Source organism: Eptatretus burgeri, chromosome 6, assembly GCF_056783735.1.
Source record: "Eptatretus burgeri isolate ZD-2024b chromosome 6, Ebu_testis_v1, whole genome shotgun sequence".
Taxonomy (NCBI): Eukaryota; Metazoa; Chordata; class Myxini; order Myxiniformes; family Myxinidae; genus Eptatretus; species Eptatretus burgeri.
Window position 1 is genome coordinate 108191640 of NC_140966.1, and position 23085 is coordinate 108214724.

The 23085-nt window shown below is 45.5% G+C and overlaps 2 protein-coding genes and 1 non-coding gene across 12 annotated transcripts in view; 2 read left to right on the top strand and 1 right to left on the bottom strand.

Annotated features, from left to right (window-relative positions):
• The window catches only part of CKAP5 (cytoskeleton associated protein 5), a 72602-nt gene extending 52126 nt beyond the window's left edge, over positions 1 to 20476 (top strand). For 3 of the 7 annotated variants that reach the window (XM_085886631.1, XM_085886633.1, XM_085886632.1), the window contains exons 29-45: positions 2879 to 3028; positions 3115 to 3318; positions 7889 to 8024; positions 8544 to 8737; positions 9060 to 9220; positions 12688 to 12708; positions 12961 to 13137; positions 13280 to 13403; positions 13529 to 13708; positions 14011 to 14195; positions 14424 to 14499; positions 14671 to 14859; positions 15018 to 15146; positions 16787 to 16870; positions 16988 to 17159; positions 17341 to 17444; positions 19174 to 20476. In XM_085886631.1, coding sequence (XP_085742757.1) covers positions 2879 to 3028; positions 3115 to 3318; positions 7889 to 8024; positions 8544 to 8737; positions 9060 to 9220; positions 12688 to 12708; positions 12961 to 13137; positions 13280 to 13403; positions 13529 to 13708; positions 14011 to 14195; positions 14424 to 14499; positions 14671 to 14859; positions 15018 to 15146; positions 16787 to 16870; positions 16988 to 17159; positions 17341 to 17444; positions 19174 to 19404 — 2517 coding nt within the window. In that variant the 3' untranslated portion in view covers positions 19405 to 20476. The other 4 variants (XM_085886634.1, XM_085886637.1, XM_085886636.1 and 1 more) reach the window with 4 other exon arrangements.
• Positions 1 to 23085, bottom strand: part of APAF1 (apoptotic peptidase activating factor 1) — a 515858-nt gene that overhangs the window by 224205 nt on the left and 268568 nt on the right. The gene's annotated exons all lie outside the window — the stretch shown is intronic.
• LOC147025564 (small nucleolar RNA SNORD67) lies at positions 8813 to 8932 on the top strand. The gene has a single exon (XR_015059664.1). It is a non-coding gene; the product is annotated as a small nucleolar RNA SNORD67 (small nucleolar RNA).

Consider the following 23085-nt stretch of genomic DNA (forward strand, 5'->3'; position numbering starts at 1 on the left):
CGATTCCTTGAGGAATATCTGCCTACGAGAGATTCCGATGAGAATCGTTCTACAGAGTAACCATGAAAAATATGCTTTTGCCTCATAACGTCACCAAATGACGTCATAATGTCTCAAGCTTGACATATCTGGAAAGCACTCATCGAGGTGTTCAATTTGAGGTACTACACGATATGGTTCCTAAAACTTGAAAATTTGACCTTGGGGTCAAATACGTTTGACCTCAGGCGCTAACCATGAAGGTCAAGGCCAATCGCCACCAAAACTAATCAGCTGAGCGCCAGACCATATACTACATTCCCATAAAGTTTGGAGACGATTCGATTAAAATTACTCAAAAAAATAAGGGTTTCGTCGACTCCCCTGATTTGCGACAAAGTGACCTTGACCTTTGAACTTGACCTTCAAAATTTTATGTGCTGAAAGGGACCTCTATAGGCCTCTGATATGCGAAGTTACAAAAATTTCCAATGATAACTGTGCTCTGTAGAGTGATTTATACGTGATTACAGACAAACAAAAAAAATAAAATTTTCATGAAAAATTCGTTTTTTCGTCATGACGTCATAGCGTCAAACTTTTGACAGATCTGGAACGCACTTATCAAGCGCTTTCATATGAGGTATGACTCGATATGGTATCTTAGATGTCAAAATTTGACCTTGGGGTCAGATATGTTTGACCTTGGGCACTAACCATGAAGGTCAAGGCCAATCGCCACCAAAAATTAATCAGCTGAGCGCCAGACCATGAACTATATTCCCATGAAGTTTGAAGACGATCCGATCAAAATTACTCAAAAATAAGGGTTTCGTCAACTCCCCTGATTTGCGCCAAAGTGACCTTGACCTTTGACCTTGACCTTCAAAATTTTGTGCACTGAAAGGGACCTCTATAGGCCTCTGATATGCGAAGTTACAAAAATTTCTGATGATAACTGTGCTCTGCAGAATTTTTTATACGTGATTACAGACAAACAAACAAAAAAAAAAAAACATACAAGCTGACTAACATATCTTGCAAAAACTTCGTTTTGGCAAGATAATAAAAAATAAACCTCTGTCACCCGCAGGGTGACCCGTATCTTGCCAAAAGATGACCACGTGTGACTTCTTTAAGGTCACACTGAGGTGAACAGAGCTGCTATCCACCAGGAGCGACTCCTTGAGGAATATCTGCCGACGAGAGATTCCGATGAGAATCGTTCTACAGAGTAACCATGAAAAATATGCTTTTGCCTCATAACGTCACCAAATGATGTCATAATGTCTCAAGCTTGACATATCTAGAAAGCACTCATCGAGGTGTTCAATTTGAGGTACTACACGATATGGTTCCTAAAACTTGAAAATTTGACCTTGGGGTCAAATATGTTTGACCTGAGGCGCTAACCATGAAGGTCAAGGCCAATCGCCACCAAAAATTAATCGGCTGAGCGCCAGACCATGAACTATATTCCCATGAAGTTTGAAAACTATCCGATCAAAAGTACTCAAAAAATAAGGGTTTCGTCGACTCCCCTGATTTGTGACAAAGTGACCTTGACCTTTGACCTTGACCTTCAAAATTTTGTGCACTGATAGGGACCTCTATAGGCCTCTGATATGCGAAGTTACAAAAATTTCCAATGATAACTGTGCTCTGCAGAATTTTTTTATACGTGATTACAGACAAACAAACAAACAAAAAAAAACATACAAGCTGACTAACATATCTTGCAAAAACTTCGTTTTGGCAAGATAAAAAAATAAAAATACTCAAAAACCACTTAATCGAGCGACGTGAAACTTCACCGTTATGATGTAGTAATCACGGTGTGTATATATATATATATATATATATATATATATATATATATATATATATATATATATATATATATATATATATATATATATATATATATATATTTTAACCTCAACTTGATTGAACATGTGGTTTGGCAGCCAGAATTATTTAATATTTTGAATCTGGGTTCTGGATTTAAATAAAACTTGGTACAAGTATGTATAATGATTGTAATAACGTGGCTGGAGGCATATCTGGAGACGTCATGACGTTGAAGAATGCCCTTCTAATTTTATAATTTTGGCAATTTCATCTTCATTTCAAAGATTTTTCAAAATGTATTAAAAATAAATAAGTAAAATTTTAAGACTGATTCTCCCAAGTTGTATTCATCTGCACGTGATGGCCAACATTTTGCTTTTGCCAGCGATTGTATTTTCAGGCAGTATTTTCAACCATGGGGTAGCATTCAAATCAAATTTCACTTTCTCTAATCTTCATATCTTGTTCGATGGAATTTTATTCAGTATTTAGTGCCAGCAATCGATGGAAATTCACAGCATCACTCGTCCGAAGCAGCTGTAATTGACGTGAGCGGAGCATTGACTGTGTTCTCTCTGTCTGTCTGTCTCTGTCTGTCTCTGTCTGTCTGTCTCTGTCTGTCTGTCTGTCTGTGTGTGTGGACGGCATTTCTTGTTCATCGAATTGCGGTGTATATATTTATTTATTTTAATTTATTTTCTTTTAATTTGTTTATTAATTTATTAAATCTTTTTTTTCTCTTTTCTTTTGTAATTAGATCTGTGGAGAACTGCACACATTTTAAAAAATAGTATTTTTTACCAATACAAGTATACAAATAAATGCTGCTTTTCCATTGATAAAACAAAGCAGAATTTAATTTAAGAAACAGAACTTAGGTTTTTTTATTCTTTTTTTTGGAATTGCAAAGTCACTTTTCTGAAATTGAAAATCGCTGGTTCTATAATTTTTGTGGACGCAACCACATGTGGCTGTGAAACGGGCAATGCTACAAGAAAGAAAGATTGCTCTCAAATGTGCGGTGTGTTATTGATGTCATCCTGTGTAGGTGCTCCGCTGGAACTTCACCAACCCACGTGATGAGTACACTGAGCAGCTACACTCGCAGATGGCGCCGTGTGTGGCACGGTGGTTGCAGGATGAGCTCTTCCACGTTGACGTCCAACACCGCATCAAGGCCTTAAGTGTTCTTATCGAGGTATTGCTTGGTCTCTCGTGCCTTTTCAGTGTCTGTCTGGCATGTGCCTCCAACGGTGTTTGTGTGACTGTTTGTGATTTTCGCAGCACCTCGATTGTGAACTAGACGGGGTGATCTCGTGCCTTGACCTGTTGCTCAAGTGGTTGACACTGCGTTTCTTCGAGAGCAACACGACTCTACTTATGCGCACCCTCGAGTATCTCAAGCTTCTCTTCTCGGCGCTTGGTTCGGCGAACTACCATCTTGTGGATTACGAAGCACAGTCGTTCGTGCCATACTTGGTGCCGAAGGTTTGATCCATAACTGCAACTGAATAAAGACTTTTCATTTTGATCATCTATGAATATTGCAATTGTGATCACATTTCTCCCATTAAGTATTTATTTTATATGGGAAAGGGAAGGGGAAGGAGGGGAAGGAGGAGAGAGGGGATGGAGAAGGGGGAGGGGCAAGAGGAGAGAGGGGAAGGGGGATGAGGAGAGAGGGGAAGGGGCAGGAGGAGAGAGGGGAAGGGGCAGGAGGAGAGAGGGGAAGGGGCAGGAGGAGAGAGGGGAAGGGGCAGGAGGAGAGAGGGGAAGGGGCAGGAGGAGAGAGGGGAAGGGGCAGGAGGAGAGAGGGGAAGGAGGAGAGAAGGGGCAGGAGGAGAAGGAGAAGGAGCAGGAGGAGACAGGAGAGAGGGGAAGGAGAAGGGGCAGGAGGAGACAGGAGAGAGGGGAAGGAGAAGGGGAAGGAGGAGACAGGAGAGAGGGGAAGGAGAAGGGGCAGGAGGAGACAGGAGAGAGGGGAAGGAGAAGGGGCAGGAGGAGAGAGGAGAGAGGGGAAGGAGAAGGGACAGGAGGAGAGAGGAGAGAGGAGAGAGGAGAAGGGGCAGGAGGAGAGAGGAGAAGGGGCAGGAGGAGAGAGGAGAAGGGGCAGGAGGAGAGAGGAGAAGGGGCAGGAGGGGAGAGGAGAAGGGGCAGGAGGGGAGAGGAGAAGGGGCAGGAGGGGAGAGGAGAAGGGGCAGGAGGGGAGAGGAGAAGGGGCAGGAGGGGAGAGGAGAAGGGGCAGGAGGGGAGAGGAGAAGGGGCAGGAGGGGAGAGGAGAAGGGGCAGGAGGGGAGAGGAGAAGGGGCAGGAGGGAGAGGAGAAGGGGCAGGAGGGAGAGAGGAGAAGGGGCAGGAGGGGAGAGGAGAAGGGGCAGGAGGGGAGAGGAGAAGGGGCAGGAGGGGAGAGGAGAAGGGGCAGGAGGGGACAGGAGAGAGGGGAAGGAGAAGGGGCAGGAGGAGACAGGAGAGAGGGGAAGGAGGAGAGAGGAGAAGGGGCAGGAGGAGAGAGGAGAAGGGGCAGGAGGAGAGAGGAGAAGGGGCAGGAGGAGAGAGGAGAAGGGGCAGGAGGAGAGAGAGGAGAAGGGGCAGGAGGAGAGAGGAGAAGGGGCAGGAGGAGAGAGGAGAAGGGGCAGGAGGAGAGAGGAGAAGGGGCAGGAGGAGAGAGGAGAAGGGGCAGGAGGAGAGAGGAGAAGGGGCAGGAGGAGAGAGGAGAAGGGGCAGGAGGGGAAGGAGAAGGGGCAGGAGGAGACAGGAGAGAGGAGAAGGGGCAGGAGGAGAGAGGAGAAGGGGCAGGAGGAGAGAGAGAGGAGAAGGGGCAGGAGGAGAGAGAGGAGAAGGGGCAGGAGGAGAGAGGAGAAGGGGCAGGAGGAGAGAGGAGAAGGGGCAGGAGGAGAGAGGAGAAGGGGCAGGAGGAGAGAGGAGAAGGGGCAGGAGGAGAGAGGAGAAGGGGCAGGAGGGGAAGGAGAAGGGGCAGGAGGAGAGAGAGAAGGGGAAGGAGAAGGAGAAGGAGGAGAAGGAGGGAGAAGGAGAAGGGGCAGGAGGAGAGAGGAGAAGGGGCAGGAGGAGAGAGGAGAAGGGGCAGGAGGAGAGAGAGGAGAAGGGGCAGGAGGAGAGAGGAGAAGGGGCAGGAGGAGAGAGGAGAAGGGGCAGGAGGAGAGAGGAGAAGGGGCAGGAGGAGAGAGGAGAGAGGGGAAGGAGAAGGAGAAGGGGCAGGAGGGGAAGGAGAAGGGGCAGGAGGAGACAGGAGAGAGGGGAAGGAGAAGGGGCAGGAGGAGACAGGAGAGAGGGGAAGGAGAAGGGACAGGAGGAGAGAGGAGAGAGGAGAGAGGGGAAGGAGAAGGGGCAGGAGGAGAGGAGAGAGGAGAGAGGGGAAGGAGAAGGGGCAGGAGGAGAGAGGAGAAGGGGCAGGAGGAGAGAGGGGAAGCAGAAGGGGCAGGAGGAGAGAGGTGAACGAGAAGGGGCAGGAGGAGAGCGGAGAGCAGAGAGCGGGGAAGGAGAAGGGGCAGGAGGAGAGAGGAGAGAGGAGAGAGGGGAAGGAGAAGGGGGAGGAGGAGAGAGGAGAGAGGAGAGAGGGGAAGGAGAAGGGGCAGGAGGAGAGAGGAGAGAGAGGGGAAGGAGAAGGGGCAGGAGGAGAGAGGAGAAGGAGAGAGGGGGAAGGAGAAGGGGCAGGAGGAGACAGGAGAGAGGGGAAGGAGAAGGGGCAGGAGGAGACAGGAGAGAGGGGAAGGAGAAGGGGCAGGAGGAGACAGGAGAGAGGGGAAGGAGAAGGGGCAGGAGGAGACAGGAGAGAGGGGAAGGAGGAGGGGCAGGAGGAGAGAGAGGAGAGAGGGGAAGGAGAAGGGGCAGGAGGAGAGAGGAGAGAGGGGAAGGAGAAGGGAGAGGAGGAGAGAGGAGGGAGGAGAGAGGGGAGGGAGAAGGGGGAGGAGGAGAGAGGAGAGAGGAGAGAGGGGAAGGAGAAGGGGCAGGAGGAGAGAGGAGAGAGGGGAAGGAGAAGGGGCAGGAGGAGAGAGGAGAGAGAGGGAAGGAGAAGGGGCAGGAGGAGAGAGGAGAGAGAGGGAAGGAGAAGGGGCAGGAGGAGAGAGGAGAGAGGGGAAGGAGAAGGGGCAGGAGGAGAGAGGAGAGAGGGGAAGGAGAAGGGGCAGGAGGAGAGAGGAGAGAGGGGAAGGAGAAGGGGCAGGAGGAGAGAGGAGAGAGAGGGAAGGAGAAGGGGCAGGAGGAGAGAGGAGAGAGGGGAAGGAGAAGGGGCAGGAGGAGAGAGGAGAGAGGGGAAGGAGAAGGGGCAGGAGGAGAGAGGAGAGAGGAGAGAGGGGGAAGGAGAAGGGGCAGGAGGAGAGAGAGAGAGAGGGGAAGGAGAAGGGGAAGGGAGGAGAGAGGAGAGAGGGGAGGGAGAAGGGGCAGGAGGAGAGAGGAGAGAGGGGAAGGAGAAGGGGCAGGAGGAGAGAGAGGAGAGAGGGGAAGGAGAAGGGGCAGGAGGAGAGAGGAGAGAGGGGACGGAGAAGGGGCAGGAGGAGAGAGGAGAGAGGGGAAGGAGAAGGGGCAGGAGGAGAGAGAGAGAGAGGAGAGAGGGGAAGGAGAAGGGGCAGGAGGAGAGTGGGCAAGGAGAAGGGGCAGGAGGAGAGAGGAGAGAGGGGAAGGAGAAGGGGCAGGAGGAGAGTGGGCAAGGAGGAGGAGTGGAAGGGACAAGTGCAGGAGGAGGATGGAGGAGTGGAGGAGAAGGGAGCAGTGGAAGGGACAGGAGGAGGGAGGAGTAGGAGGAGGGGCCCAGTGTTGTCAGGCAATGCCGTCACCCCTGCTTGTGGAATAAAATGTAAATTTCACAAGTAAAAATTGATATTGTCGGTGTCGTTTTGATCACTGTTCCATCATTACCTTTTTTACTATTCCCCCCCCCCCCCCAGATGATGAATCTGATTTGTAAACAATTTAATATAGATTGCATGTTATATTTTGATCATTGAACGGAAAACGAACCTCGAGTTTAGCAGTACTGAGAGATAGAGATAGAGAGAGAGATAGAGATATATATAGATATGTTTTTGTTTGTTTGAAACTGTCTGGTACTCTGGCAGTCAAAATTTAAAATCAGGAAAAATACAAAACCTACTGTTTTTAAGAACTTCATAAAGTCATGTTGAACTCGAAGGGCATTCGGTGGAGCGCATACCTCTGCCCCGCAAGGCCTGATCCACGAAAATATATCTGGCCCAATACATTTTTGAAATATCGTTTTTGGCCCCATCTCTCGATGGTGAAGAATCGCTTTAACAATTAAATAATTCTCGTATTCGGATCTTCACCAAAATCTTTTCGGTTCGTCCTTGTTACACCCAACCTGCCCACCAAGTTTCATCCTGATCCGTCCACAATTTTGTGAGATATCCTGCACACAGACAGACGTGGGAGTGAAAACATAACCTCCTTCCACATTTGGTGGCGGAGGTAATAAGTTGGTGTAAAAGATGTTGCATCAATGGCGGTAAATTTCGGAATTTTTTTTTTTCTTCCAACCTTTCAAATCTTTGTTTTATTTTCAATTTAATTATACACTCCAATACCGTAGAACATCATCGGCTTTTTTTTGGCACTTTCAAAAAAAAAACTTTCATTTAGCAGCACTTTAACAATTTTACGACATTTTACATCATCTTGACCAATCAAACTTGCTCCTCGCAGACTCCTCCCCATGCCCCCCTTTTCTCACAACTGCATGGGGTAAGGTGTTTCATGAACTCTTTCTTTTATTTGTAGTCTCACACTCATCCGTACTTTTTTCACTCAATTTCCGTGGGTGTTTTTATCCTGAAGTAGACTTGTGTTTTGAGCATGTCATTTGACCGATTGTTTTTGACGAGCCGTCTCTCTACCCCGGCTGCCTTTTGCTTTGCTGTTGCCATCACTACCTTTGGTCCCCCCCCCCGCACTATTTTCTGAGGTTCTTCCCCCTTCCCACCCCAACTCTATTTGCATTGCACATATCAGTGGCAGCCTTTGCATTCACATGATTGGTCAGGACTTTCACAACCCTGACTTTTGACTGGTTTCCCCCTCTGCTTCAGGTGGGTGAAGCCAAGGACGGCATCCGCAAGGATGTACGCACCATCATGAACCTTCTTTATAAAGTGTACCCTGCCAGCAAGATGTTCGCCTTCATTATCGAGGGAGTTAAGTCGAAGAACTCAAAGCAACGTGCCGGTGAGAGCCTACTTAGGAACCACCGCAAAACCCTGGATACAACCTTTAATCTGGTTTTCCTAACTTAAAACTCCTGTTCCAAAAAGACCGAAAAGATTTTGATTGGATTTTTCTTGGAAGCCATTTGCTTGGTTCCTTGTTTAAGAAAAACATCTGACAAGCTAAATGCAAAGAAAGCTTTTTGTGGCACATTTTTAAGTTGTGAATCCGGTTCAATATTTGACTGTCCTTTCTTCCTTCCATCCGTCCGTTCATCTTCCGAAAATGAAGAACAACCTTTCTAACCCGCGGTGTTTAATTCTCGTGGGTATTGTTTGTTTCTCGGCTTTGCCTATTTCATATTAAAAATGTCAAACTGAACCGCTTCCTTCAGAAATGAGTGTGATTTTATTTTATTAATTTATACATATATTTATATCGTTTTTCATTCATATATATGTATAAAATCTCAAATATATTTTGCCATATAATTTTTGAGTAATTGTTCGTCCTTCCACTTGTTTTCTCTGATCCTTACAGAATGCTTAGAGGAGTTAGGTGTACTCATTCAGAACTATGGCATAAACATTTGCCAACCAAGTCCAGCCAAGGCCTTGCGCGAGATGGCAGGGGCTATCGGGGACCGTGACACAGCTGTACGAAATGCAGCACTCAATGCCATCGTCATGGCTTACAACCTTGCTGGAGACCAGGCCCTCAAGATGATTGGTTCAGTGAGTGTTCTTTTGCTTGCTTGATCCTTCGATCATTTAATTATTTTTTTTGAGAAGGCGGTCTTGCAAGGAGTATCTGGGAGTGATGAGTCGCACCCAAGTGGGGGTTTAAGCTAGAGGCGTGAAGCTCTCTTGCCCCCACCGAGCTCAGGCTTTGAGTGAGCAATCGAGTGCCCAGGGGCCATCTGACCCATGAAAAACTGTCCAGGATTGTCCATTTTGTCTTGCCAGTTATCCCCCAAGTGATGGATGTCACTGTCATTATTTATTTTGCAAATGAATTTCCCTTGTTCCCCTCCCATGACCCCACTTGCTCTCATAGCTCTCGGAAAAGGACATGAGTATGCTCGAAGAGCGGATAAAGCGTTCGGCCAAGAAAGGGGGTGCTCGTCCTGTGGAGACTTACCCACCTGCTTCCTTAAACACGACGGTTGTTCATGGGCCAAACACCACCATCTCAATGGCTTCTGGTGTGAAGCTCAAGTAAGATGTGTCCTGTGTCTCTGCTGGTCATTGTTTGTTTGGAGAAATATCTGTTTTTGTGAAGATGATGATTATAACGATTTGGGTTTGGAGAAATATCTGTACATGTAAAGAGGATGATTATAACAATTTGGGTCACATGATTTAAATTGCTTACACACACAGTTCTTGGCAAAGTACACTACATGGCCAAAAGTATGTGGACACCTACTCGTCCAACATCTCACTCCAAAATCATGGGCATTAATATGGAGTTGGGACCCCTTTGCTGCTATAACAGCCTCCACTCTTCTGGGAAGGCTTTCCAAGAGATGTTGAAACATTGCTGCGGAGATTTGCTTCCATTCAGCCAGAAGAGCATTAGTGAGGTCGGGCACTGATGTTGGGCGATTTACGTCTGGCTCGCAGTCGGCCTTCCAACTCATTCCACAGGTTTTCGATGGAGTTGAGGTCAGAAGTCTGTGCAGGCCAGTCAAGTTCTTCACACGATCTCGACAAACCGTTTCTGTATGGACCTCGCTTTGTGCATAGGTGCATTGTCATACTGAAACGGGAAAGAGCCTTCCCAAAACTGTTGCCACAAAGTCGGAAGCGCAGAATCATCTCGAATGTCATTGAACTCTGTCACGTTAAGATTTCCCTTCACTGGAACTAAGGGGTCTAGCCTGAACCATGAAAAACAGCCCCAGACCATTCTTCCTCCTCCATCAAACTTTATAGTTGGCACTTGGCATTTGGGCAGGTAGCGTTCTCCTGGCATCCGCCAAACCCAGATTTGTCCGTCGGACTGCCAGATGGTGAAGCGCGATTCATCACTCCAGAGAACGTGTTTCCACTCCACCAGAGTCCTTTAGCGGTGAGTTTTACACCACTCCAGCCGACGCTTGGCATTGCGCATGGTGATCTTTGGCTTGTGTGCGGCTGCTCGGCCATGGAAACCCATTTCATGAAGCTCTCGACGAACAGTGCTTGTGCTGTGACGTTTCCAGAGTCGGTTTGGAACTCGGTCGTGAGTGTTCAGCACTCGGCGCTCCCGTTCTGTGAGCTTGTGTGGCCCACCACTTCGCAGCTGAGCTGTTGTTGCTTCTAGACGTTTCCACTTCACAATAACAGCACTTACAGTTGACCAGGGAAGCTGTAGTAGGGCAGAAATTTGATGAACTTGTTGGAAAGGCGGCATCCTATGACTGTGTCACGTTGAAAGTCACTGAGCTCTTCAGTACGGCCCGATCTACTGCCAGTGTTTATCCATGGAGATCGCATGGCTGTGTGCTTGATTTTATACACCTGTCAGCAACAGGTGTGGCTGAAATAGCCAAATCCACAAATTAGAAAGGGTGTCCGCATACTTTTGTCTGTGGTAGTGTGTACTTCCTTCATTGGTGTTGGCTGAATATTGTGATAAGGATGCCTTCGGTGTCCAGATACATTCTGGCTACATTTTAAAGCAAATAAAATGACTGCACGTTGTTGTCATCTCCTCCAAGGAAGTGGACTTGCAAGAGACCAATGCATGACTCTGCCCTGTAGCATCTTTATCTCATTTTAAGCCTTTCACATAGTAGCTGTGATCTGGTTACATTGGCAGCAAACACCTCTCCTGATAGATCCATTATGGACCTTTTATTCAGTTGGTCAGGTCTGTCTCCTTGGGCTGTGGAAGTGCGAGATTGGAAGTTGACCGTCCTTTCCTTGGTGTTGCAATAATTCTTGCTGTCAGAGTCCAAAAAAGAAGTAATGAAAAAAAATACCAGAACGCACTGTTTCTTTTGAACAATTGATGTTGCAGATGGTGAGTTTTCTTTGCAAAGAATAGTTGTTCGGACGAAACTTGGTGGGCAGGTTGGGTGTGTCACAAGGACAAATTGATTTGATTTTGGTGAAGATCTGGATAGGATATTTATTTAATTTCTCAAGTGATTCTTCACCGATGAGAGATGAGGCCAAAAACGATATATCGCATGATATTTCAAAAATGTATTGGGCCCAATATGTTCTCGTGGATCAGGCATTACGTGGCGAAGGTGTGCACTCCACCGAGTGCCCTTCTCGTTCTGTATTTGTTCCTCGATCCAAACATTAAGGGCTTTTCCCATCCTTTCGATATGAGGATCACGGGACTGGAATGACACTTTTGTACTTTGTGTAGTGCTGGCGGCAACACTTTCATGGATATTTGACTCGCTTTTACGAATAAACCGCACAATTGATTCGGTGACCCTTAACGGTGGCTCCCAGATGCTGCACTTTCACATCTAGTCAATCTTTCTTTTTGTTTTCCCCGCACCCAATGTCATAACCTTTCTCTTGCCTTTTGGCACAACTAATTTTGTCCATCGTTTTACGTTTTCGCACCGTTGTAAACCAAAAACTCTGCACGAGAAACAACAAAAGGCTCGTAATGGTGGTTCGTCACGCATGCAGACGCAACTGATGACTCATCTCAGCTGAGAAACTGCGATTGGCCAAAATGAAATGCCGAGATAACTAAATCGGAACTCAATTGGTTGCCCACGATTGTTCGAAAGCCACGATGTTTGAGGGTTTATTGTGTAGCATGGTATTTCAAAAAGTTGAGGACGAGTTGTAACAAAAGTATGTGGATGAGTTGGGAAGGTGACAAGAACAAGCCGATGAGATTCTGGATCGGGTCCGGCTCCAGCCTGTCTGTGGGATACAAAATGTAAACAGTTCAACCGGGTGGAGGTCTGTGCTCTACCGAGTGCTGCCTGTAAGTGGCTTGAAGTGGTGTTCCTTATTCTTTGGAAAAAAAAAATAATAATAATGTTTAAGGCTTGTGGAAGAGCTACAACACTCGTGCACACACACGTGACAAATACATGAGCCAACATCAGACAAACGCGGCTGTTGACTTTGTGGGAAGTTCTGTATCGGTGGTTCTCTCTCGTGGTGGTGATTGTTCTATCCACAATCGGGAGGCCTTTTCTACAGAGATCTCCCCATTTCCAAGGGATGACGAACCACTGGGTTGGTACATGCTCGATGCTTGGCGTCGAGCAAGGAAGCAGCACGTACCATTTTTGAAGTCTTTGGTGTGACTCTTCCAGGGTTTGAACCACTGGCCTCCCAGGCCCAGAGCGTACACTCCAACGTTTTTGTATTCCATTTTACGGATACATTTGTATCGCCGAATGCAAATGATGACGCAATGCAAAAACCACGTTCCAGCGTCAACAACTGTGCTGCTTTCATTGCTCGTGTGTCGCAGCGCCGAGCCGACGTTTTGCAAGTCATAAAAATAAGGTGTGCAAAGGCTGTTATCGTGATTTGCATTGTGTTGCCAGTTGTCTCGTCTCAACACCAAAAATGTCTCGATACTTTGATGGTTTATCCTCCTCCTACATCCCGAAGTGAAATGCTCAGTTAAACTGCATGTTCTCTCGGTGCACTTGTGACTGTGGCCTAGTTCCCTCTAATGTTTTTGTTTCTTTCATCCTGACACGGAGGGCGTACCAGAACTACCGCACGTGAGTAACTAATCGGCATAACATAAAACGGACATCTTGAATAGATTGCACACACGTCCATACTTTTTAGGTCATTCCAGTTACTCTGACTACTGCTAAGAACTGTACTTCTCTCTATTTGTACACTTGGTCTTATTGTTATGTTGCTATTCCATTGATTGCCAGAGCTTTTCCACTGATTTTTTTTTTTTCTCCAGGTCAATTTTCTGTGTGCTTTGTACCTGCTCTCCCACCCTAACCACGTGCATGCAGCCAGACTCGTGTCGCTCAGCAAACACCAGACACCCAGCCAACTTTATCCCGGGAGTTTCAACTTGAACTTGATGACATTGAAGATGAGCACGTCGTTTCTGACATGCCGGTCCTCGTGAATTGCCAATTGGATGATGACATCTTAGCTGTGCCACTTGATATACTACCGCAGTTGAGGTACATGTTGTGACCGAACTATGAGTGGTGGTGGTGGCTGGGAGTGGGAGGGCTGTATCTTGGGCTAGTGGGTGGGGGAGGGGTAAGTGAATGTGGACCAGTGTCCACGCGCTGAAATTTGAAATTGAGGCAATTTTTCCAGAACGACTGCGATATCCACGCCCTTGGATGAACTCGGAGGAATTGGCGCTGACTCTACCCTTGCATTTGTAATCTCCCAGGTGGCAAACAGGAACATTGAGGCTGCCATGCGAGCTTTAGCTCAGGTAAGATCCTTGATTCTTCACCTCGTCTTGTTATGATGCTGAATCAAATCTTTCCCTCCCAGGTTACGAGCGGCCGATGGTATTTCTCTTGTTTGTTTGAGACGTTATATTTCCTCTTTCTCAAGCTGGATGAGTTGCTCCGGACCAAGGAGCGATCACAAGCGATCTCTGGCAATGTGGATCAACTCCTCCTTGCTACTTTCATGCAGCTGCGCCTGGCATCCGACACCCATTTGAATGATCCTGGCACACCAACCAAGCATGTGCTGAATCTCTACAACTGTCTTGTTAGCAACCTTGTTACAGTATGTGGTTCCAGTCCTTTTCTTTTGTTTTTGACATCCAGCTGATTTTTGTTTTTTGTTTTTTGTTTTTTTCACTGAAGTGTAACCCAAAGTGTGATCTTTGTCTGGTTCTGATAAATTGGCATTTGATCGTCATTAACTCGTCACATCACCAGTTTGGGCCCCAACTCAGCTGATTGAGTCTTTTGTGCCACGACGGTTGAAGCGATTTTTGGCAAACCAAGATTGTTCCGCTCATCTTGTGCTCTCCATACAAGGCCCTTTTTGCAAGGTTTTCCTCCATTTTGCGACCAATCCTGCAGCTATTCAAGTCTGGCCTTGGCAAGGAAGCATCAGCGGATATGCTGAAAGACTTGGTGCATGCGCTTCTGCTGCTGCTGCCAGATCCACGTATTGAGGAAATGGAGGAAGGCCCCCAGCTCTTGCGCTCTATCAACGTGCTCCTGGTCCACATGCTTGAGCATTCTGATCCAGCTGCCATCATCAGGTGGGTGCTTATAATTTGTTTCAGGTCTCATATCTGGCATGTGTTGAGATGGTGAAGGGGCATCTTGATGCAGTGCAAAAATTGTGGGAATCCCCTCTCCCTGCTTCCCCCCCCCCTTCCTCACTCCAGGAATGTCTCTGGATAGATTATGAGGAAAGTGATACCACTGGAAAAAAAAAATTCCCTCTTCCTTTCCTGTTCTTCATATTCCATTTTCTTTCCTTCCAGTGCCCTGATCCGCCTCCTACATGATTGCGTCAACTCTCCCACGAACAACGCAAAGTACCCTGAACTTATCATGAAGGTGATTCCCACATGTGGTCGTTCACCCACCCGTGCAACCCTTGCTCAACACGGTGCAATTTGAAACAATTGTTGAAAAGCCATCCGATGTTAATAACCACAATTGTTAATTACCCAGCTGCTGATCACATCAGCTGTGGCTCAAGCCCTCTTGGTATCCTCGTTGTCTCAGTGCCTTTGGCGGATCTCGCGGTTGCTTCCTGAAACGGCTCACAACCTCAAGGTTGACCGCGTCTTGCTCGACGCCCACAACTTCCTCCGGGTGTACCCCAAAGATGCCGGCCGTGACCGAAAGGATGACCTGCCACTTCGCACAATCAAGACCCTTCTACATATGTTGGGAAAGCTCCAGGGTCCAGAGGTTAGCCGGTTTGATTTGGGATGTGCCATGCAGTCATTGTTTTTTCTTGTTGTTTTTTATTATTATTATTCCCCACCCCCTCCAAACAAATCCCAAGACTCTTGCAAAATGCCCTCTTGATAACGACGTTAATTTTATTGAGCTGTTTAATTTCTCAGATCCTGGAGCACCTGGGCCTCATCGAAAACCGCAGTGAATCCCAGCTCGAAGCGTACTTGCGTAAGGTGACTCGTACACCCTATCGAGGCAAAGCTGATGAGGAGAAGGAACATAATTGTGGGCGGAAGGTACTTTTTTTGCTTCTTCTATGGCCATTATCACTGTGTCCCACAAGAAGTTGATCCATTTGTTATGTGAGTGGCTGCACATTGTGATGGTGAAAGGTAAACCTTTGAGTCATTTATTTGATGAGTCCTTTTCCATGAACCACGTCGCTCAAATTTGGGGCCGTTTTGGTGTATGTACTTTTTCTTGAGTGATTTGAGGGCTCCAGCAAGAGCTTCAAAGTGCATCGCACGAAGGACAATCACATGAGGATATCTTTTCACATAAACCTGTTAGACATTCGTCGGCTTTGGACAAATTTTTGTTTCGGAATATGGGATTTGAACCTGGAACTGCTGCACGACGAGTTAAGTGGGTACACAAAACGGGACATGTTTCACCCAGGGTTTGCACAGTCCTTGAAAGTCCTTGAGATTCCTGGAAAAATGAAAAAGCATTTTACAGTCATGGGAAGTCCTGGAAAATTTGTCCAAGTTCTTGAAACACCTGAAAAATCGATAAAACTGCCCAAATATAAATATTCTGCGAGCCCCTCCCCTGTTCCCCAATCGGAATTGTTAATTCCACGAGTCTCTTGAGGCCAACTTTACTAACTTTAACCTTCCCCAGGGACTTAACAATAAAGCCGTGCTCCAAAACGGTCTGTTAGTCAGGATTGCGGAGCTGATCTGAATCCTCCATGAATGGGTTTTGTACACGTATAATTGTAAATCAGTGGTGCAGTTTGTAACAGACACGCAGCGCGTAGAGTACTGTCCTGCACCTATCTCCGCATCAACACTTGAGTTTCGTGGAATCGTAATAAATTCCCTTGGCTTTGGTTATTATTGCCCTTCGTGCTTAATACAAATGTTTCAACTGTTGCTCGCGGTGAACGAAGTGCAAAAATCGTCGAAGGTGTGATGTCTTTGACACAAAGTGGAAGTTTTGGATAAGCTTGGCTGAGGGGAGAGTGCGTGGCGCCACTGCATGGACCGACGTGATGGCGTTGGAGTCCAGTATCACTAAGTAAAGAAATGCGCGGAAAACGTAAGGGGTCGTGAATGCTCTGGTTTTGCACCGCGATCGAGGGTTATTCCGGGAAATCGCTCCAGTACATTACGCGCCAATTTATAGGTCAGAGGAAACGTAACCCCCTGCATAAAACGAGGGTTTACTGTTGTCTGAAAATCCACCTCGTATGTGCAGAACATAAATGTTTACTTCAAATTGTTTATGAAAATAAGGATAATTATTCATTGCATTTTACTCTATGAAAGCAATTCATGTGGCAGAAGCTCGTCATTGCTGCAAAAGGTCCAACTCGTAATGGTTTTGTGGCACAACATGCTAATCTGGTGTATTTCGTCTACATATACAGTGGAATAACAGAAAACAAACCAGGTTTCATTCTTATTCTTGAGGTTTATTCCAATGTCACTTGTTGCATACAACATTTGTATTAAAAGTCTTGGAAATCTGCTCCTCCGTGGATGTGCGAACCATTGAGACACGGGCAGCACAAATATCTCGATCTTCAAAGTTTGTTTTGTAAAACTTTGTGATCGGGTGATTGCAAATGTTTGTTCTGTTCTCCCCATTTGCAAAGTATACCACATGAGCTTATAATGTCCATGTTCTTGGGCCACGTGGCATTGTTTAGGATGAGGCAGCACACTTGGCCAAAATGAACGACGACGTAGCGGAGATATTCAAGAAGATCGGCTCCAAGGAAAACACGAGGGAGGTGGGTGTGCTGAGTGCCCGTCAACAGTAACGCAGAAGTCACGTTTTTACATCAAAACATTGTGGGTCTGCTTTTGAATTCTGAGCCACGTGGTCAGTCCGTGTGCCCCTTTCACAGGGCCTGTCTGAATTGTACGACTTTAAGTGTCGGAACCCAGAAGCAGATCTTGAGCCTTTCTTGCGATGCTCATCCGTGTTCTTCCAGCAATATGTGGAGCATGGTCTGTACGCCATCCAGATTGAGCGTGATGGCTTTGCCCAGTCATCAAGCGTCCACACCAACAATGGTGGTACAATTGTGATCGTTTTGTTGATTTTTTTTTTTTTTATTTGAATTTATTTTCATCAATTGACGTCCATTTGCAACATCTTTTTCATTTAATTCCTGCTTCGGTCTCGAACCTCTTCCCTTTTACATCCTCGCCTTGTGTTTCTTTTCTGCCTTGTCGGGCTCACGGTTGTCTCCTTTAGGGCTTCCGCACACGGCATCCAGCAGTATCACGAGAGATGATGTGAAAGCCTATGTGGAACGTTTACGCTTGCTGCGCCAACAAGTGGGCATGGACAATCCCAAGGTGTCACACAGCATCAAATACCAGCAATGTGTATTTTTAAAATGCTTCAATTTGCACTTTGAGCCTTGACTTGCAATTGCGTCCAAAGCAAGTCGGAGGTGTTTCTTTTGTTACCTCTGCCACCGAAGGTGGACAGAGGTTATGTTTTCACGTTTGTCTCTGGTTGTCTGTCTGTCTCTTTGTGAGCAGGGTGGCTCAAAACGTTATGGATGGATTCTGGCGAAACTTGGTGGACAGGTTGGGTGTGTGCTTTGGACGAATTGATCAGATTTTGGTGAAGATCTCGATCTGGATGTGAGAATTCTGTGATTGTTCACCATTAAGAGATGGGGCCAAAAACAATATATAGCACGATCTCTCGACGGATACGGAGAAACTTGGTGGATGAGTTGGGCACGTGACAAGACCAAGCTGATTAGATTCTGGTTCAGGCCCAGATCCAGATCCGGCAGATTGGTGGGCTACAAAACGTATATTGTTCAGCCTGGTGGAGGTATGCGCTCCACATCGTGCTGTTCTCGTTACTTGGCGGGAAAAAAAAATTGCCAAGTTTGTTGGTCTGTCGTGTCTGTCTGTCTGTCTGTCTGTCTGTCACACTATTTTTGGCCACAGTTTTCAAGCAATTGTTTGTGTGTGTGGGTCACCAGCCAACGACAGCTATGCTTAATTTTGGTGAAGATCTGAATTTTAAAAGTGATTCTTCACCGTTGAGAGATGATAGAACCAAAAACGATAAATAGCACAATATCTCAAAAGGTGATGGATTCACACAAAACTTGGTGGGCATGTTGGGAGTGCCACTAGGAAGAATTGATTCAGTTTTGGTGAGGATGCGAATCCACAGATTTGGATACGAGAGTTATTTAATTTTCAACTGATTCTTCACCATTGAGAGATGGGGCTAAAAACGATATTGCATGATATCTCAAAAAAGTTGTGGACAGGTTGGGTGTGTGACGAGGACTAATTGATTCGATTTCTGGTGAAGCTCTGAATCCGGATTGGATAATTTTCACCATTGAGAGACGGGGCCAAAAACCATGTATAGCATGATATCGATAAAAGTTGTGGAGGACTTGTGACAAAACTCGGCGGATGAGTTGGGTAGGTGACAAGAACAAGCCGATTCGATTTTGGTGTTGAGATCCAGATTCAGATCCGGCCTATCAATGGGATACAAAATCTAAACTGTTCAGCCTCACGGAGGTATATGCTGTTCCGAGTGCCGTTCCGTTTCGCCAAGTGTCGCTGTGAATTATTTATTTATTTTCATTGTTAATTTTTCTTCTCTGTTCAAACTGTCATGATGGTCCATAGGAACCCTTGCAGCCCTTTTATGATTTAGATCCTAAGACATTGGTGGTACTATTTAAAATTAAAAAAAAATTCAGCGATTACCTTTACCCATGCCTTCCCAAAGTTCCAAGCACATTTGACCCAAACGTCCAACCGACATGTCGGCCATTGGTGATTTGTATGCATGTCATGGCTGTGAGTGGGACCTTGAGTTTTGAGAAGCCACAGTATTGTTGATGAATATCACAGCAGTTTGTGGTTTCCTCCTTTTTATTATTACTGCCCTTGCAAGGAACTAATGAATCGCTATTGTTTCCAAAATATGTCATGAAGAAAAGAAAATTTATTCTTCCTGTTACCACCCCTATGCACCCCCGCCCCGCCCCTTCCCCATTTCTCTCCCTCCCAAATCCCCCTTGCATTTGGTGTTCAGGACACTCCACTGACCATTGGATTGAGCAGGCCTGTCTCGGCTTCTAACCCTTCGGTGCCGAGTTCCTCTGTCCCTCCAAAACTACCAACAGCCCCGGAGACATTGGGTTCAATACAAGCCCATGTTAGTGAGCCTGAGGGCGTTCCATCTCCTCCCCACTCTCACATGAACACTCGTAATCTGGAAGATCTTCGAAAGAGGCTCGACGACATCAAAAGTAGCAAGAAATAAAGGACCTCGTTTGCTGAATTTCTGCTTGTGCTGTGACAAATTCCCCAATGCCCCCCCCCCACTCAGTCCTCTGTGCCTCTGTCCCCCCACCCCTTAACCCCAAAGTGCTGTCCATATCCATTATTGTGTCTGTGTTAAGTTGAGCTTGTCAAAATGGCAGGGGATGAAAATGGTCTTGTGAATTTGGATTGCTTCATTCAAATGTGGTCTCACTAAAGTCCCTCCTGCACCCTCTTGGCCCCCTTTCTTTTTCTTCTGATCTTGTTGATAATTAAGGGGCTTGGATATGGAGGCGTACTGATACACATGGCACGTTGGTTTCCTCATAACAGGTTCCGTTTGAAGGCTCGGCTATACCAATGAAACGTCGCTGTAGCGGATCAAGCGTTGTGTAAAGCAGTATATTTATAATCGGACAACTTTAATGCTCTTTCCCATGTTATCGTGTAACATAACCCATATCCATCTCTTCCGATTGGACACACAATGTATATAAAATGGTTTTGTCGCGTCCTCCCTTCATTACGCAGATTGTTTTCCTTGGAAACGTGCAGGACTTTTGGTTACGTTTCCTACGCGTTCCGTGCTGCGTATCCATCCGTGCTTTTGTACCCAGCTGTGCTGCGTACCGTGTTCAACAATCCAGTCGTTCTGTGTGCAACGTCTAAGGCCCTCGACATGCCACGTCATTTCTATCGCTCTTCTCTCGACGCCTGTTCTGTTCCAAATTTTATTCTTTCTTTGTATCGGGCTCTCCCTCTCCCTCTCCCTCTCTCTCTCTCAACAGATTTTCTTCTTGAGTATCTCTCCCTTGATGCTCACTTAGTTATTAATGGCAGCTCGGTGCAGCTATCAAGGACCTCTTTGATTGCGTTGGTACCACTTCGTGTTGTGGGGTTGTCACATTTAGCTGCTGCTCCTTGCTGAAGGACATCCTTTTGTTCAACGATCTCCTACCTTGGTTGGATTTGCGTATCTCTTTATCCTGTTGGTTGTGACCTTTTAAATGGTTTGGCGGTTGCATGTCAATCCTGTGAATAATTAATAAAATTTTGATGTTTTAACACACAAATCTGTATTGTCTTGGACCGTTTGTCTGTGGGGAAGAACCTAGAACTCAAAATGCTTGTAACTTGATGTTTTGTGTTTTTTTTTTGTTTTTTTTTTTATGTTTTTTTTGGTATACCCAGTCGAGGCTCGTACTCGTACACTGAGTGGATCAGGAAGCAACAGTTGAGAGATGGTGTTGGGGGGGGGGGGGGATGCCAACAGCAGAGTTGAAGGCTAAAATAGAGGCAGACTTGAATGAACAATGGAGGGCAGGAAAGGATTCCTTGGGTGAACAATATAGATACAGAAGGAAGCGTTCTCTCTCTCGAATGAACTTTCTCAAGAGGATTTCGATTGTTTCATATTTCATCATTTCATAAATATACACATTCCGATTGTTTCATAAAATCAGCTGTTCCTGTCTGTTTCCTCTGCTGGGTAATGCATTTCACAGAAAAGACTCAATCATGAGAAACCAAGGAGCTTTCAAAAGACCACTGGGATAAAGTTATGGATAGGCACAGATCAGGGGAGGGGTATAAAAATATTACAAAGGCCTTAAATATCCCTTACAGCACAGTCTTGACTATCATTAAAAAGTGGCGGGAATATGGCACCACAAAGACCCGACCGAGATCAGGCCGTCCTTCCAAACAAGGAGGGGACTGATCACAGAAGCTACCAAGAGGCCAAAGGCAACTTTGCAAGAGCAACAGGTTTTTATGGTAAAGACTGCTCACTGTGTGCATGTGACAACAATATCGCAAGCACTCCACAAGTCTGGCCTGTACACAAGGGTGGCAAGAAGGAAGCAATTACTCAAAAAAATCCCACCTCGAGTCCCGTTTGAGGTATGCAAAAAAGGCACTCCGGAGATTCTGAAGCCATGTGGCAAAAAGTTTGTTGTTTTCTAATGAAACCAAGATGGAACTTTATGGCCTAAATGCAAGACGTTACTCGTCAAGTATCTACGGAGGGTATCCGTGCACTCCCCCCCCCACCCCCCCAGGACTCAACGAAAACAACTTTTTTATGGTCCTATTACACATTTGAGATGTTAACAAAAATTTCCCAGCACGATGGCGATATTCAAGATGGCGTCCAAAATGGGTAAAATCATAGAATACGGTATTTAACATCTCAAAAATGTGGCAAATTGGAAAAATAATCATTGGGATTTGGTTCCTGATCATTAGTTACTAGTTTCTGATAATTGGGCCTTGTTGCCATTTTTAAAAATCCAAGATGGCATCAAAAATGGCTGCCAAAATATTATATGTAAAATCATAGAAAATTATATATAACGGCCATAAACTGTGACAAAATTGAAAATTATTCATTGGAATAATGTGTTTCTCATCATTAGTAACTAATACCTCATGATTGAATTTTGTTGCAATGCTTAAATTCTAAGTGGGCATCCAAAATGGCTGCCAAAATAGACAAAATCATAGAAAATTGTATATAACAACCTGAAATGAAGAATAATATACAGTAAATTAATATTTGGATTCATTGTAATATATGTTCCTGATTATTAGAAACTAATAGGCCTATGTGGTGATTTATGTTTTTTTTTGCCATCCATAAAATCCAAGATGGAGTTCAAAATGGTTTTAAAAATGGTAAAATCATCGTAAATATCAAATGTCAGCTTCAAATAATCATTAATGTAATAATAATAGAGGGACAGAACCATGGAATATTCATCTTGTAATTCTTATCAAGGATGTTTATTATTGTTATCATACTTGGAATTGAAGATTGCGGACAATTTGGCAGAAAACGCGTGTGCGCGCGCGCGCACACACACACACACACACACACACACACACACACACACACACACACACACACACACACACACACACACACACACACACACCTCCTCTACACACCCCAATGCACTTTGAATATTTACATACACTCAAGTATTATGTGTACTAATCTTTTTATGTGTATTTTTTCCTCTTTCCAGGTTAGATTAGTTAGCTTAGCAAGACCATAGCTAGTCAAGATGTCAGACAAGCAAGAAATAGTTTAATGTAATTGTCAAAAGAAAGTTGTTGAAATGGAAAGAAAACGCAAACGGGAACATTGTGTTGTGGGAGAAAATAATTATATTAATGTACTCTCAATTATAATTGTTGCTGGTGTTTTATAAGTTTAATTTTTATGCTGTAATGTCAGTTATGCTTCCCTTTACCCAAGAGTCTTTTAACCAAAATGTTGATAAAAGGAATGTCTTACTCTGGAACAAAGTGACCTGGTTGATAACACCAACTTTTGCCATGATTAAATCATTCGCTTTTCACTTTGTAGACACGTATTGCATTTGAATTATTTTGTCTAAGGCTTATCAGCCCCCTCCACTCTCCCATAAAAGCATATAAATACCAGAAAATGTAATCTTGGTTTAGTGCAAATCATTGTGGATGTATACCATCTCAGTGGGTTGTACTCCTTGGTAACAAGTTAAAATAAAATTAATCTGATGTAATGTACTTTACATTGTGGACAGTGAATTTGTTGTGGCTTTCATTTGAGTAACAGGATTTACTTTGAGTCGGTTAAAACGTAAACTACAAAATTCTACAACAGTTGGTGCCGTGACTGGGATGTGCTAAATCC